This window comes from Lactuca sativa, chromosome 1 (genome assembly GCF_002870075.4).
Source record: "Lactuca sativa cultivar Salinas chromosome 1, Lsat_Salinas_v11, whole genome shotgun sequence".
Lineage (NCBI taxonomy): Eukaryota > Viridiplantae > Streptophyta > Magnoliopsida > Asterales > Asteraceae > Lactuca > Lactuca sativa.
Window position 1 is genome coordinate 135370566 of NC_056623.2, and position 13248 is coordinate 135383813.

Below are 13248 nucleotides of genomic sequence, written 5' to 3' on the forward strand. Positions count from 1 at the left end.
ATTGATTTTTGTATGATGTTGAGGGAAAATTGTCATGTCGGCACAAAGGGTTTGCCTCATGATTTTGTTAGTTGGCATAGTGGCTTGTAGGATAGACCCTTTTAAAACGTTCGGATGGGTTTCACATCATATTTCACGTTTCGCAGTTGCGAAAGTGCATCAGGGATCAGGAGGCGGTAGTAACGTCGGATCACATTTAGGTCGATGAGCACCTTTGTTATGTTGTGAGGCATGTGGCCATTCTAAAGATAAAAGGGTGAATGTTCTACGGAACAAGGAGGTACCTTTGGAAAAGATACAATAGGAGCCCCAATGAGGGTCCAAGTGGACCTGGGAGCCGGAGGAAGAGATGCTGGAGCACTACCCAAGGTCGTTCACCGCAGTAGACTTCGAGGACGACGTCTAGTTCAAGAAGGGGAGAATTGTAACGCCCCGATTTCCGTGTATCAATTGTGGTTATAATTTCTCATCATTTCAAGGTTTACTCGACGAGACGGTTGCTTGACTCGCCGAGTAGCAGTAGGTAGGTCCGCTGGTTTTCACCCTATTTAAAGGATCCTTTGCCCCCTAGCTTTCCCTTGTAGCCCTTATAAGTCCAGAAACCATAAATCTCCATTTTCTGTCCATACTTGTATGTTTAAGCTTGAAAGGTGGATCTTAGTGAGGAAGGGCTTGAAGATCAAAAAGATTTGAGCAAGGAACAGTTGGGGAGCTGAAGTCTACCTAAGTTTATCATCATTTGGAAGTACCAAGTCACCACCTTGAGCTTCTTCTAGCTAGATCCCTTTTCTATTTGAGTTTCGGGGCCATCTTGGGCAATTGGTGTTGCATTTCGAGTGATGAACCAAGATCTGAAGTTACAACTTCAGATCTAGGCTTATCTTGGCTCTTATCATCATAAAGTCTCAGTCTTTAGCATGTTTTTGAAGCTGTTTGGCATAGAACCTCTTCTTTAGCTTGATTTAGGTCATTAGCACCTTGCATGCATGTAAATTTTGTGACTTTACGTGATAAACATGCCTTGGTGGACTGGATCTACAATATGGAGCCTTAGCATGGCTTAAAAAGCCTCTGTATGGATGAAGGACAACATGGACTTGAGGAGTATTGGGACAACTCGGCGATTCCAATGAAGATAGTTGTAGGCTCGACGAGTAGGATGAATGACTCAGCGAGTCGGATGAAGATTGCCTTGCGCTCGGGGAATCAATCAAGTGACTCGGCGAGTCGGCTAGGGTTTTCCCAACCTTTGGACACGTATGAACCTCAAGAGTTGTATATGGATAGTCGAAGATTTGACCAAGGGGTTTACTGCCACTGACACTAGGAACTCGACGAGTCGGTCATGTGACTCGGTGAGTCAGCAATTTATGCAAGGAACTCGGCGAAAGGTTGGTTGTACTCGACGAGTTGAGGTCAACATGGACTGTTGACTTTGACTATAACCAACGGTTGACTATTAGACTTTTGAGGGTATTTTGGTAATTGGATTTCGATAGCAAAGGGGCATTGGTGAATATATGTGTTGGAGTTGGAGTAACATCTAGGAGAGTTTGACACTACCTTCAGAGCTACTTGCGAGGTGAGTTATCCTCACTATATCAACAGGGTCTAAGGCACCAAGGCCGACCCTTTATCAGATTTGTATGCTAGTTTTGTTTGATATGTTTATTGATCTGCTAGACCTACATCCTGGTAGTTAGGATGGTATTATGTTAGTGACCTGGCTTAGGTCGGTATCCTGATATATAGGATGATACTATGTTAGTGACCTGGTTTAGGTCGGTATCCTGGTATATATGATGATGCTATGTTAGTGACTGGTTAGGTTGGTATCCTCGTTAGGATGTTGCTATTCCATCCTAGGGATGATTGGACCCATCGTAGGCATGCCTGGTATTCCAGCCCGAGGCTGATTGGGCCAGGCATGAGTGTTAGTGTTTCAGTTGATTGATTTTTGTATGATGTTGAGGGAAAATTGTCCTGTCAGCACAAAAGGGTTCGCCTCAGGAAGAGGAAAAGTTGGGTTTCCCAGGATTTTGTCAGTCGGCATAGTGGATTGTAGGATAGACCTTTTCTAAAAGGTTCGGTTGGGTTTCACATCATCTTTCACGTTTCGCAGTTGCGAAAGTGCATCAAGGATCAGGAGGCGGTAGTAACATTGGATGACATATAGGTCGGTGAACACCTTTGTTATGTTGTGAGGCCTGTGGCCATTCTAGAGAGAAAAGGGTGAAGTTTCTGCAGAACAAGGAGGTACCTTTGGAAAATATACAGTAGGAGCCCCAATGAGGATCCGAGTGGACTTGGGAGCCGGAGGCAGAGATGCGGGAGCACTACCCAAGGTCGTTCACCGCAGCAGACTTAGACGACGAAGTCTAGTTCAAGTGGGGGGAGAATTGTAACGAACCGATTTCCGTGGATCAATTGTGATTATAATTTCTCATCATTTCAAGGTCTACTCGGCGAGTCAGTTGCCTGACTCTCTGAGTAACACCGGGTTGGTCTGCGTGTTTAAGTGACCTACTCGCCGAGTCCAACAAGGGACTCGATGAGTAGGACCTGGTAGAGGAAACCCTGAATTCTGGAGTTTTTCACTATATTTAAAGGATCCTTTGCCCCCCCCCCCCCTCCCCCTTTAGCTTTCCCATGTAGCCCCTATAAGTCCAGAAACCCTAAATCTCCATTTTCTCACCATACTTGTATGTTTAAGCTTGAAAGGTGGATCTTGGTGAGGAAAGGCTTGAAGATCAAGAAGCTTTGAGCAAGGAACAGTTGCGGATTTGATGTTTACCTCAGTTTATCATCATTTGGAATTATCATGTCACCACCTTGACCTTCTTCCAGCTAGATCCCTTTTATATTTGAGTTTCGGGGCATTTTGGGCAATTGGTGTTGCATTTTGAGTGATAAACCAAGATCTGAAGTTACAACTTCAGATCTAGGCTCATCTTGGCTCTTATCATCATAAAGTCTCAGTCTTTAGCATGTTGGTGAAGCTCCTTGGCCTAGAACCTCTTCTTTAGCTTGATTTAGGTCATTAGCACCTTGCTTGCATGTAAAGTTTGCAACTTTACGTTATAAACATGCCTTGGGGGACTGGATCTACAACATGGAGCCTTATCATGGCTTAAAAATCCTTTGTATGGATCAAGGACTGCATGAACTTGAGGAGTATCAGGACAACTCGGCTAGTCCGATGAAGATAGTTGTAGGCTCGATGAGTCGGATGAATGACTCGGCGAGTCTGATGAAGATTGCCTTGGGCTCGGCAAGTCAGTCAAGTGACTCGGCGAGTCGGATAGGGTTTTCCCAACCTTTGGACACGTATGAACCCGACGAGTTGTATATGGAAACTCGAAGATTTGAAAAGGGGTTTACTGCCACTGACATTAGGAAGTCGATTAGTCGCTCATGTGACTCGGCGAGTTGGCGAGTTATGCAAGGAACTTGGCAAAAGGTTGGTTGTACTCGATGAGTTGACGTCAACATGGACTGTTGAATTTAGCAGTTGACTTTGACTTTGACCAAGGGAAGAATATTGGACTTCTAAGGGTATTTTGGTAAATTGGATTTTGATAGGAGATGGGCATTAGTGAATATAGGTGTTGGAGTTAGAGCAACATCTGGAAAAGTTTGATACTACCTTCCGAGCTACTTGTGAGGAGAGTTATCCTTGCTATATCAACAGGGTATAAGGCACCAAGGTCGACCCATTATCGGATTTGTATGCTGGTTTTGTTTGATATGTTTATTGATCTGCTAGATCTACATCCTGGTAGTTAGGATGGTATTATGTTAGTGACCTGGTTTAGGTCGGTATCCTGATATATAGGATGATGCTATGTTAGTGACCTGGTTTAGGTCGGTATCCTGGTATATATGATGATGCTATGTTAGTGACCGGTTAGGTTGGTATCCTCGTTAGGATGTTGCTATTCCATCTGAGGGATGATTGGACCCGTCGTAGGCATGCCTGGTATTCCAACCCGAGGCTGATTGGGCCAGGCATGAGTGTTCGTGTTTCAGTTGATTGATTTTTGAATGATGTTGAGGGAAAATTGTCCTGTGAGCACAAAAGGGTTCGCCTCAGGAAGAGGGAAAGTTGGGTTTCCCATACGTTGGATCATCGGGATTTTGTCAGTCGGCATAGTGGATTGTAGGATAGACCTTTTTAAAAGGTTCGGTTGGGTTTCACATCATCTTTCACGTTTCGCAGTTGCAAAAGTGCATCAAGGATCAGGAGGCGGTAGTAACGTTGGATGACATTTAGGTCGGTGAGCACCTTTGTTATGTTGTGAGGCCTGTGGCCATTCTGGACAGAAAAGGGTGAAGTTTCTGCGGAACAAGGAGGTACCTTTGAAAAATATACAGTAGGAGCCCCAATGAGGATCCGAGTGGACCTAGGAGCCGGAGGCAGAGATGCGGGAGCACAACCCAAGGTCGTTCACAGCAGCAGACTTAGACGACGAAGTCTAGTTCAAGTGGGGGGAGAATTGTAACGACCCGATTTCCGTGTATCAATTGTGAGTATAATTTCTCATCATTTCAAGGTCTACTCGACGAGTCAGTTGCCTGACTCACTGAGTATCACCGGGTTGGTCTGCGTGTTTAAGTGACCTACTCGCCGAGTCCAACAAGGGACTCGATGAGTTGGAGCTGGCAGAGGAAACCCTGAATTCTGGGGTTTTTCAGGTTCCTTTCCCCCCCCCCCCCCCCCTTTAGCTTTCCCATGTAGCCCCTATAAGTCTAGAAACCCTAAATCTCCATTTTCTCACCATACTTGTATGTTTAAGCTTGAAAGGTGGACCTTGGTGAGGAAAGGCTTGAAGATCAAGAAGCTTTGAGCAAGGAACAATTGTAGATTTGAAGTTTACCTCAGTTTATCATCATTTTGAAGTATCATGTCTCCACCTTGAGCTTCTTCTAGCTAGATCCCTTTTATATTTGAGTTTCGGGGCATTTTGGGCAATTGGTGTTGCATTTCGAGTGATGAACCAAGATCTGAAGTTACAACTTCAGATCTAGGCTCATCTTGGCTCTTATCATCATAACGTCTTAGTCTTTAGCATGTTGGTGAAGCTCCTTGGCCTAGAACCTCTTCTTTAGCTTGATTTAGGTCATTAGCACCTTGCATGCATGTAAAGTTTGCAACTTTACGTTATAAACATGCCTTAGGGGACTGGATCTACAACATGGAGCCTTATCATGGCTTAAAAAGCCTCTGAATGGATCAAGGACTGCATGAACTTGAGGAGTAAGAGGACAACTCGGCTAGTCCGATGAAGATAGTTGTAGGCTCGATGAGTCGGATGAATGACTCGGCGAGTCTGATGAAGATTTTCTTGGGCTCGGCAAGTCAGTCAAGTGACTCGGCGAGTCGGATAGGGTTTTCCCAACCTTTGGACACGTATGAACCCGACGAGTTGTATATGGAAACTCGAAGAGTTGGAAAGAGGTTTACCGCCACTGACATTAGGAACTCGATGAGTCGCTCATGTGACTCGACGAGTTGGCGAGTTATGCAAGGAACTTGGCGAAAGGTTGGTTGTACTCGATGAGTTGACGTCCACATGGACTGTTGAATTTATCAGTTGACTTTGACTTTGACCAAGGGAAGAATATTGGACTTCTAAGGGTATTTTGGTAAATTGGATTTTGATAGCAGATGGGCATTGGTGAATATAGGTGTTGGAGTTAGAGCAACATCTGGAAGAGTTTGATACTACCTTCCGAGCTACTTATGAGGTGAGTTATCCTCACTATATCAACAGGGTCTAAGGCACCAAGGCCGACCCATTATCGGATTTGTATGCTGGTTTTGTTTGATATGTTTATTGATCTGCTAGATCTACATCTCGGTAGTTAGGATGGTATTATGTTAGTGACTCTGTTTAGGTCGGTATCCTGATATATAGGATGATGCTATGTTAGTGACCTGGTTTAGGTCGGTATCCTGGTATATAGGATGATGCTATGTTAGTGACCGGTTAGGTTGGTATCCTCGTTAGGATATTGCTATGTTATATGATATGTTAGATCGGTTTGTTGTCTATGGACTGTTATGTGATTATATGTTATATGTGCACATGATTGTTTGATTGGGGTTTGGGTTGAGGCGGTCCTGCTTGCTGCTATAAGAGAACATACCCCGGGCTTACCGGATAGACTGTAGGCCGAGGAGGGCATCTAGTCATGTCGAAGGCCCATAAAGCGGTCTGGATTGGCTGAAGGCCCGAGAGGGCGGTCCAGACGCGCCGAGGCTCGGAGAGTGGGCCAGATAGACTGAAGGCCCGGTGCGGGCAGTCCAGTCATATTATAGACTCAGAGAGTGGACCAGGTGGACTGAAGGGCCGGTGCGGGCGGACCAGTCACACTGTAGACTCATGATGCATCGTTGTTGTGTTAATTATATGTTATATGATATGGTTACCTGTATTGCATTGGTATTTTGGGGGTAACTTACTAGGCTTTCGGGCTTACAATATTAGTTTATTGTTTTTGGTTCAGAGGATGGCTACTGGAAGGTGAAGGCGTGACCATATACTTCATCGATTTATGATTATGATTTCTTGGAACTCTAATGTTTAAACTATTTTGAAAACAAATTTTAATAATTTAATGGTTTTAAATCGTTTAAAAAGTTTTAAATTGGCTCGAATTTTATGGATGTTACATATGTATTGATTATGACATCCTTAGGAATTTAACATTTTAAAAATAAAAATTTGTAATAAAAATGATATTTTGTACTGGGTTTTTCCACAAATATAAATAATTGATTTTTTAAAGGGTAAAGAAAAATTTTAATCTGTTCTGAAAATTAGAGGATGTCACATACTAGTTACATAAATCTTGTGTTATGGTGCCAAAACCATGACTTAAAATTGGTAGATTTATTGAAATCGTGCCTTACTGAAATCATGTGTTATTGAATCCTACTCCAATTGTGCTCCATTTTCCCATGCATATTTGCAATAGTAGACATTTGTTTTGTTTTGGAAACGTTCTTTATAAAGCTATAATTGAAGCTTGTTTGGGAATGAATTTGGTCTTGTTGTAGTGATTCATTTTAGATGTGTTGTAATGCATAATTATCATATAATCTTAATATTGTAAAAGGGTCGGGTAAAAGGGTTGAAAATCTGTTGATCTAGAGGATAAGGGTATGAATTTAATTATTCAAAGCCCTATGGGTTATGAGCTGGCTTAATGATCCTTCCTTGGCAAGAGTGTGATTTGTTGGCTCTGATGCAACGTAGTTGTCATTGTGATCATGAAGATCTAGGCTTGGGAAGTGTAGAGCTAGGATGCTTAAGGGGGTGTTGTTCGACAATGATGTCAGGCCTAGGTAGCTAAGAGGCCTAACCATTCCATGCGACAATGTTTCCAAGATTTTTATTCGACACAATTGTTGTTTCGAGCTGCGAAGTCATTAAATATATGCAATGCACTTTATCATTAGTTCCTGCATACCAATGACAATTGGAAGTCAGTCATAGAAATTTCATGGAGGAAACCTCACACGCCCTAACGAGGGGGTGAGACCCGCAACCAATGTTGTGTGGGGAATGACAAGTTTAGAAAACTCTCTATCGAGGAAACTAGCGCATATCCTAGTCGTTTGGGGGGGGGGGGGGGGGGGGAGGACGCAGCTCACAACCAACACCGAGTAGGAGGTTATAATTTTATGCCCACTGTTGGAAAAATTAGAGTGACTAGTCAGCAGTGCAAACTTTTCAAGTCCCTTGCAAATGTTGCAAATGTTTTTCAAGTCCCGTGAATTTTGTCCTAAATTTAGAAATGTTCTGTGAATTTGGTCGCTAACAAATTTAAAAAGAATATTTTACCGTTATCATTTATTTTTTACATTTTATTTATTTATTTTATTATTTAATCAATTATAAAAAAATAAAAAGAAAATCCCACCCCGCCCTACCCCTCTCCAGTCTCCACCGTACCCCACATTCTCCCTCACTTTCTCTTTGACTGTATTTCCCATCTTTCTCATCACTCGTCACCTGCAAATTAAAACTTACACACATACATATGAACATAAAACCCAACTGGACAAAAAACCTAACTAAGCCTATATGGGTTTTGATCATTGATCTAAAGGAAAAGACAAAACAGAACTGGAATCTCCATTAGAATTCAACTAACATCTCAAGGCCTCCTCTTTAAATAAATAACATAAATCATCATATTCAATCCTTCATCTTCATTCATCATCAAAACCATTTTGAAATAAAAATAAAAACAACAAGAACACTTAGGAGTATCAAACCCTAAACCATAGTTACCCCGATGACCGCTTCTGAAAACCCTAAAGCCCCGTCATCGGACCTAACAGACTTCCCAGATGAAGCTCCTCTTCCACCTCCTTCGTTCCAATGACATTAAAGCCTTGAATTTTAGTCAAATGTCAAAACTTTCCCTCCAAGAACATAGACAAAATCAAACAATCTACAAACTAAAAAAAATAACTCCAAGTTGTACACGACAGCTAGGTTCTTATGGTGATCAAAGAAATGGGTTCCGGGAAGACAACTCAGGTGACTCTGTATCTAGCAGAAGCATGGTACACCACCAAGGGTAAAATTAGGTGTAAGCAACCCCGTAGAGTGGCTACTATGTCTGTCATAAAAAGAGTTGTAGATGAATTCGGGTGTCGATTTGATGAATAAGTTGGAACGCGATATTGAATTTATGTCTCCGACGGAGGCTTGGCTTGAGGCGGAAGATGGATTGGTCTCATCAGAGACATTTTTGAAGATGAAGACTGAATAAGCATATGGGCTAAGTTATAGAGAGAGAGAGAGAGAGAGAGAGAGAGAGAGAGAGAGAAATAAGGGGGTACGACATTAGTGGGGTAGTGGGGTCAATGCTTTTGCTTTTTATTTTTTATTTATAGAGTTTCCAAATAAATATGAAAAATATAAAAAAAAGAACTTAAAAGGGGAAAACAGTATTTTTCAAGTTTTCTAGGATGAAAATCATGGAAATTTCTTGATTTTGGACGTTTCATGCTAGTCATAAACTTTTTGGACCCTATCCACAGTTTTTGCGAAACCATAGGGACCAATTTTGCAGTTTTATCAAAACGGTTTTTCTGGTAATATGAACTGATAAGCGGTTAAAAGTTTCTAAAAATTTATTTTTCTCCTCAAGTTGTTGAAGAACATACCAAAATATGAACAGAGCAGATATGAGAAGATCTTTGCAAACTTCAAAATTGTTTTGGATAAGCAAAAAACAGAGCAGGTCTATACATCTGAGCGAAAAAATGAAAGCAAAGGTGGAGATCTGAATGAAAAACACATCAAATCAAGAGATCTGAACGAAAAAACGCATCAGATCGAGATATTTGAACGAAAAAATGCATCAGATCGGGAGAGCTGAGAGATGGTGAAGCAAATGTGGATAGATCTTCACGAGAGCTAAACGGATAGGAATGAAAAGATTTGTGCAAACCTGAAAAGAAATTGCAATAGATCTGAAATCAGGGCGGGAGTGAGTTTGAGACTTTTCAAGACGATGGCTACACGTTCAAGTGTAGGATGACCCCAAATGATGCAACTCAAATCTCTGAATTGTCTTCTTAACTGTTGGTTCATATGGGATCTTGGAACACAAAGCAAAATCGTTAGAACCACCCTAATGATTGTTCCCTCAGAGCAGGCTCCGACGGTCAAGTTAGATCGTTTGGTACAGATGAGATGGTTCTTCCTAGTTGGAGAGAACCATCTTCGTATGATGGGGAGTGTATGGGCACGCCATAGGATAGTGCCTTGATGTGCAACGTATTGGAAGAGAGTGTAAGGGAATTTCCCCTCCATAGAGGAGGGACTATTCTCTTTATAGGGAATAGTTAGGTCAAGGGAATTAGGTCAGGCCTTGGGCTAACCCAATTCAAGCCCAACTAGCATAGAGTTGGGCAAGGCTGCCTGGGGACATCAGGGGCGGCCGAGATGCATGTGCCAGCAGGGATGGCAGGCAGGCGCTAGACAAGGATGGCAGGCACGCACCAGGCAAGGCTGGCGGGCACATACCAAGCAAGGCTGGCAGGTGTGCACCAAGCAAGGCTGGCGGGCGCGCACTAAGTAAGGATGGCGGGCGCGCACCGGGAAAGGATGTCAAGATAGCGCTAGACAGGGCTGGAAAAGGAGCACCGGGTAAGGCTGACAAGATAGCGCCAGAAGACACAAGACACAAGGCAAGCAGGGGAGTGTCGGTTGGCGCGCCAGAGTTCTCTGGCCATGCTAATGAAACTAACATCATCAATTGCATTTTTGAAGTTTTGCAACTGAAAAGATCATCTTTCATCTACCCTTTGGACCTTTGTGAGTTGCAAAAATCCTTAATTTATTGTGTTTCATCATTAGATCTATGATTGTTTGGTGTTTTGGTCGGTTTTAATTAATGAGATTTGGTCCGTTCGTAACTTCTTCCATGGAGCTTGAAGAACTCCATGAGCTTTGATTCACGTTTAAAATTAATATTAGGTTATGAGCAATTGGATTTGAGATCGAATTTTGGGTTTGAACAAAAATCACCGTCATCCTAGTGGCCATCGCCCTGAAAACAAAAACGCATCAATGTGTGTGTGTTTTATGTTAGTCATCTTCTTATTTATATACCGACATATAAATTTGGAACTTGATTTCTTTCTATTGTTGTTAGTAGCTTTGCATGTAATTCAATGTTACGGTTTTACTCAAATGTTGATACTATCGAAACTATGACTCTGGTTATTTTGAAGATGGTATCCGCCAAGTACTTTGCCTAAATGGTTAGATATGTTGAGTAGAGAAAAATCCAAATTAGCGAGCGTGGATATGATCAAGACATTTCTTGTTAGAGGAGCAACCGGTACGAATTCAATATGGTGAAATTTTGTCTCTACACATTTTGTTTTCTTACCAACAAGCATGTACGGATTGTGCCAAAAGTACAAAATGTGCTTAATTTTGAATCCGAGGTTCGGCATAAATTTCTCAAAACATTGACTATATATTCCTTTCCACAGGGACCGTTTCTATAATTTATTTTTAAATACATTATATACATATTTTTATTGTTGCCAAACTTCACAGACGCAAAGTTTGAAATTACAATAACTCATTCGTATGTTTGATGTATCATTTGGCGAATATTCTTCAAAGTCGGCTACGACAAAATATAGATATGAGGAAAAACCATAGGAAAATTATAATTCTTAATGAGCTTTAGATGGTCTGCTAGTTTAGTCCCTGTAGTTTACTTTATATTTCTACATCATTTTTTAGGGTAAACGATCATCTTGCAATGACTTAACAGCCTGTTTATGAAAATGAGAACATGTAGACTACTCAAAATAAAAACATCACCTGTATCAGAAGATCACAAGGATCAAAACTATAATTTACTCTAAAATATAGGTAACAATTTTTTCTAAGAGTAAAAACGTTATTATTAACAATCTAACAATTGGCTACATAGTTTTACTTGTCCAACGATAAATTCTCTGTTAAAAGGAAATATAAGGACGACATTAGGATAACTACAAATATTGGACCAAAATTGTAACTTTTATATACCACATGGACTAAATTCTATATGTAATTTGCTCTAGAAAATTTCACATAATAAAATAATCATCAGTTTAATAGCAACGAGCGCCACGTTTTTTACCATATTATCGAGAAATAAAAAGCCAATATCTTCAGAATTTGGCCGCCCTTTGTTTCTATATATATATTAAGCAATAAGATTTCATTTTAACGCACCCTTTGTCTTTATATATATTAAGGAATAAAAATTCATTTCACTCCACGTATCAAATCCTTCCAATGTCAATCCCTGATGTTTCTTCTCTGTCACTGACTTCAGAACACGACGAACAAGAAAAAGATAATTTCGCTATCCTTTTGGATAGATACAAGGAGAAGTTTAGCCAATTTCCTAAAGAAAAAGGCTGGATGGGTCAAGACGTTTACATGTATCAAGGATTTTGGTACACCTCGGAAAATGCATTCTCAATTGAAACAATGATGGCTGTGCAAGAAAGTTTTCAAGCTCATTCAACTGATATCTACGTCATTACACAACCAAAATGTGGTACAACATGGATTAAGGCCCTCGTGTTTGCTATTGTGAACCGAACAAAGTACAAAAACATCAAACCATCAGATCACCCTCTAAACATCTCTAACCCCCACAAATGTGTGCCTTTCCTTGAGACTGAAATCATTACTAAAGGTCCTGCAAATCCACCACGTCTCTTGGCTAGCCATATACCTTACAACGCGTTACCTAAATCCATTATTGATTCTAGCTGTCGAATAGTTTACCTATGTAGGAACCCCAAGGATGTTTTGGTCTCTTGGTTTCACTTTGCAAATAAGTTGAAAGATAAATCTCGTACCCCAATGACCATCGGTGAGATGCTTGATGTGTATGCTAAAGGTTTTATGCCATATGGGCCTTACTGGGATCATGTGATAGAGTACTATAAGGCTAGTTCTGAAGATCCGACAAAGGTTCTATTTTTAACATACGAGGACATGAAAATAGATACTGCAAGTAAAGTGAAGCGTTTGGCAGAGTTCTTGGGCCACCCTTTCACGGAGGAGGAAGTGGCCAATGGTGTAGTGGAAGAGATCGTGAGGCTATGTAGTTTTGAAAATTTAAAGGAAGTCAATAAGAATGGGGATCTCCTTACGGGTATCCCTAATGCCAGTTTCTTTAGGGAAGGGAAGGTTGGAGGATGGAGCAATTATCTTACAAAAGAAATGAGCCAGATTTTAGATGACATTACGACGGAAAAATTTCAAGGTTTGGATATCTCTTTCTGAGAAGGTGCATGTGATGATAATTATATATGAGCATGCAATACTGATGTTCATAACATATCTACTCTTTTTAAATGAATGTTTAGTACTAAGTGTGTTTCAGTAATTGGCCTAAATAAATCTTATTGTATAAAAGATATTGTATTTAATAAATGAATGAATTGAGTTACTATAATTTTCAAATAACCCGCTTTTTTGTTTTGTACATGCATGAGAGGGTGTGATTACCTTATAGATTAATGACGGTGGCTGACGACGATATGTATGGTGTCAGACGATTACCTATAGATTTTCCTTATTTTCTTCATTTCAGGAACTGAACTTCGTTTTTTCGCTTCGTTTTTTTTGGCACCTCTACTTTACATGTTTTTCTACACTTTCACAAACTTATACCTAAGATATACGTGTGTGTATA

General features: G+C 40.9%; 1 protein-coding gene across 1 annotated transcript; it reads left to right on the forward strand.

Annotated features, from left to right (window-relative positions):
* The first annotated feature begins 11758 nt into the window (after positions 1–11758).
* Positions 11759–13008, forward strand: LOC111895087 (cytosolic sulfotransferase 13). Its single transcript, XM_023891202.3, has one exon. It carries the CDS (start codon positions 11832–11834, stop codon positions 12834–12836), a length of 1005 nt encoding a protein of 334 aa, XP_023746970.1. The 5' UTR covers positions 11759–11831; the 3' UTR covers positions 12837–13008.
* Positions 13009–13248: the final 240 nt, after the last annotated feature.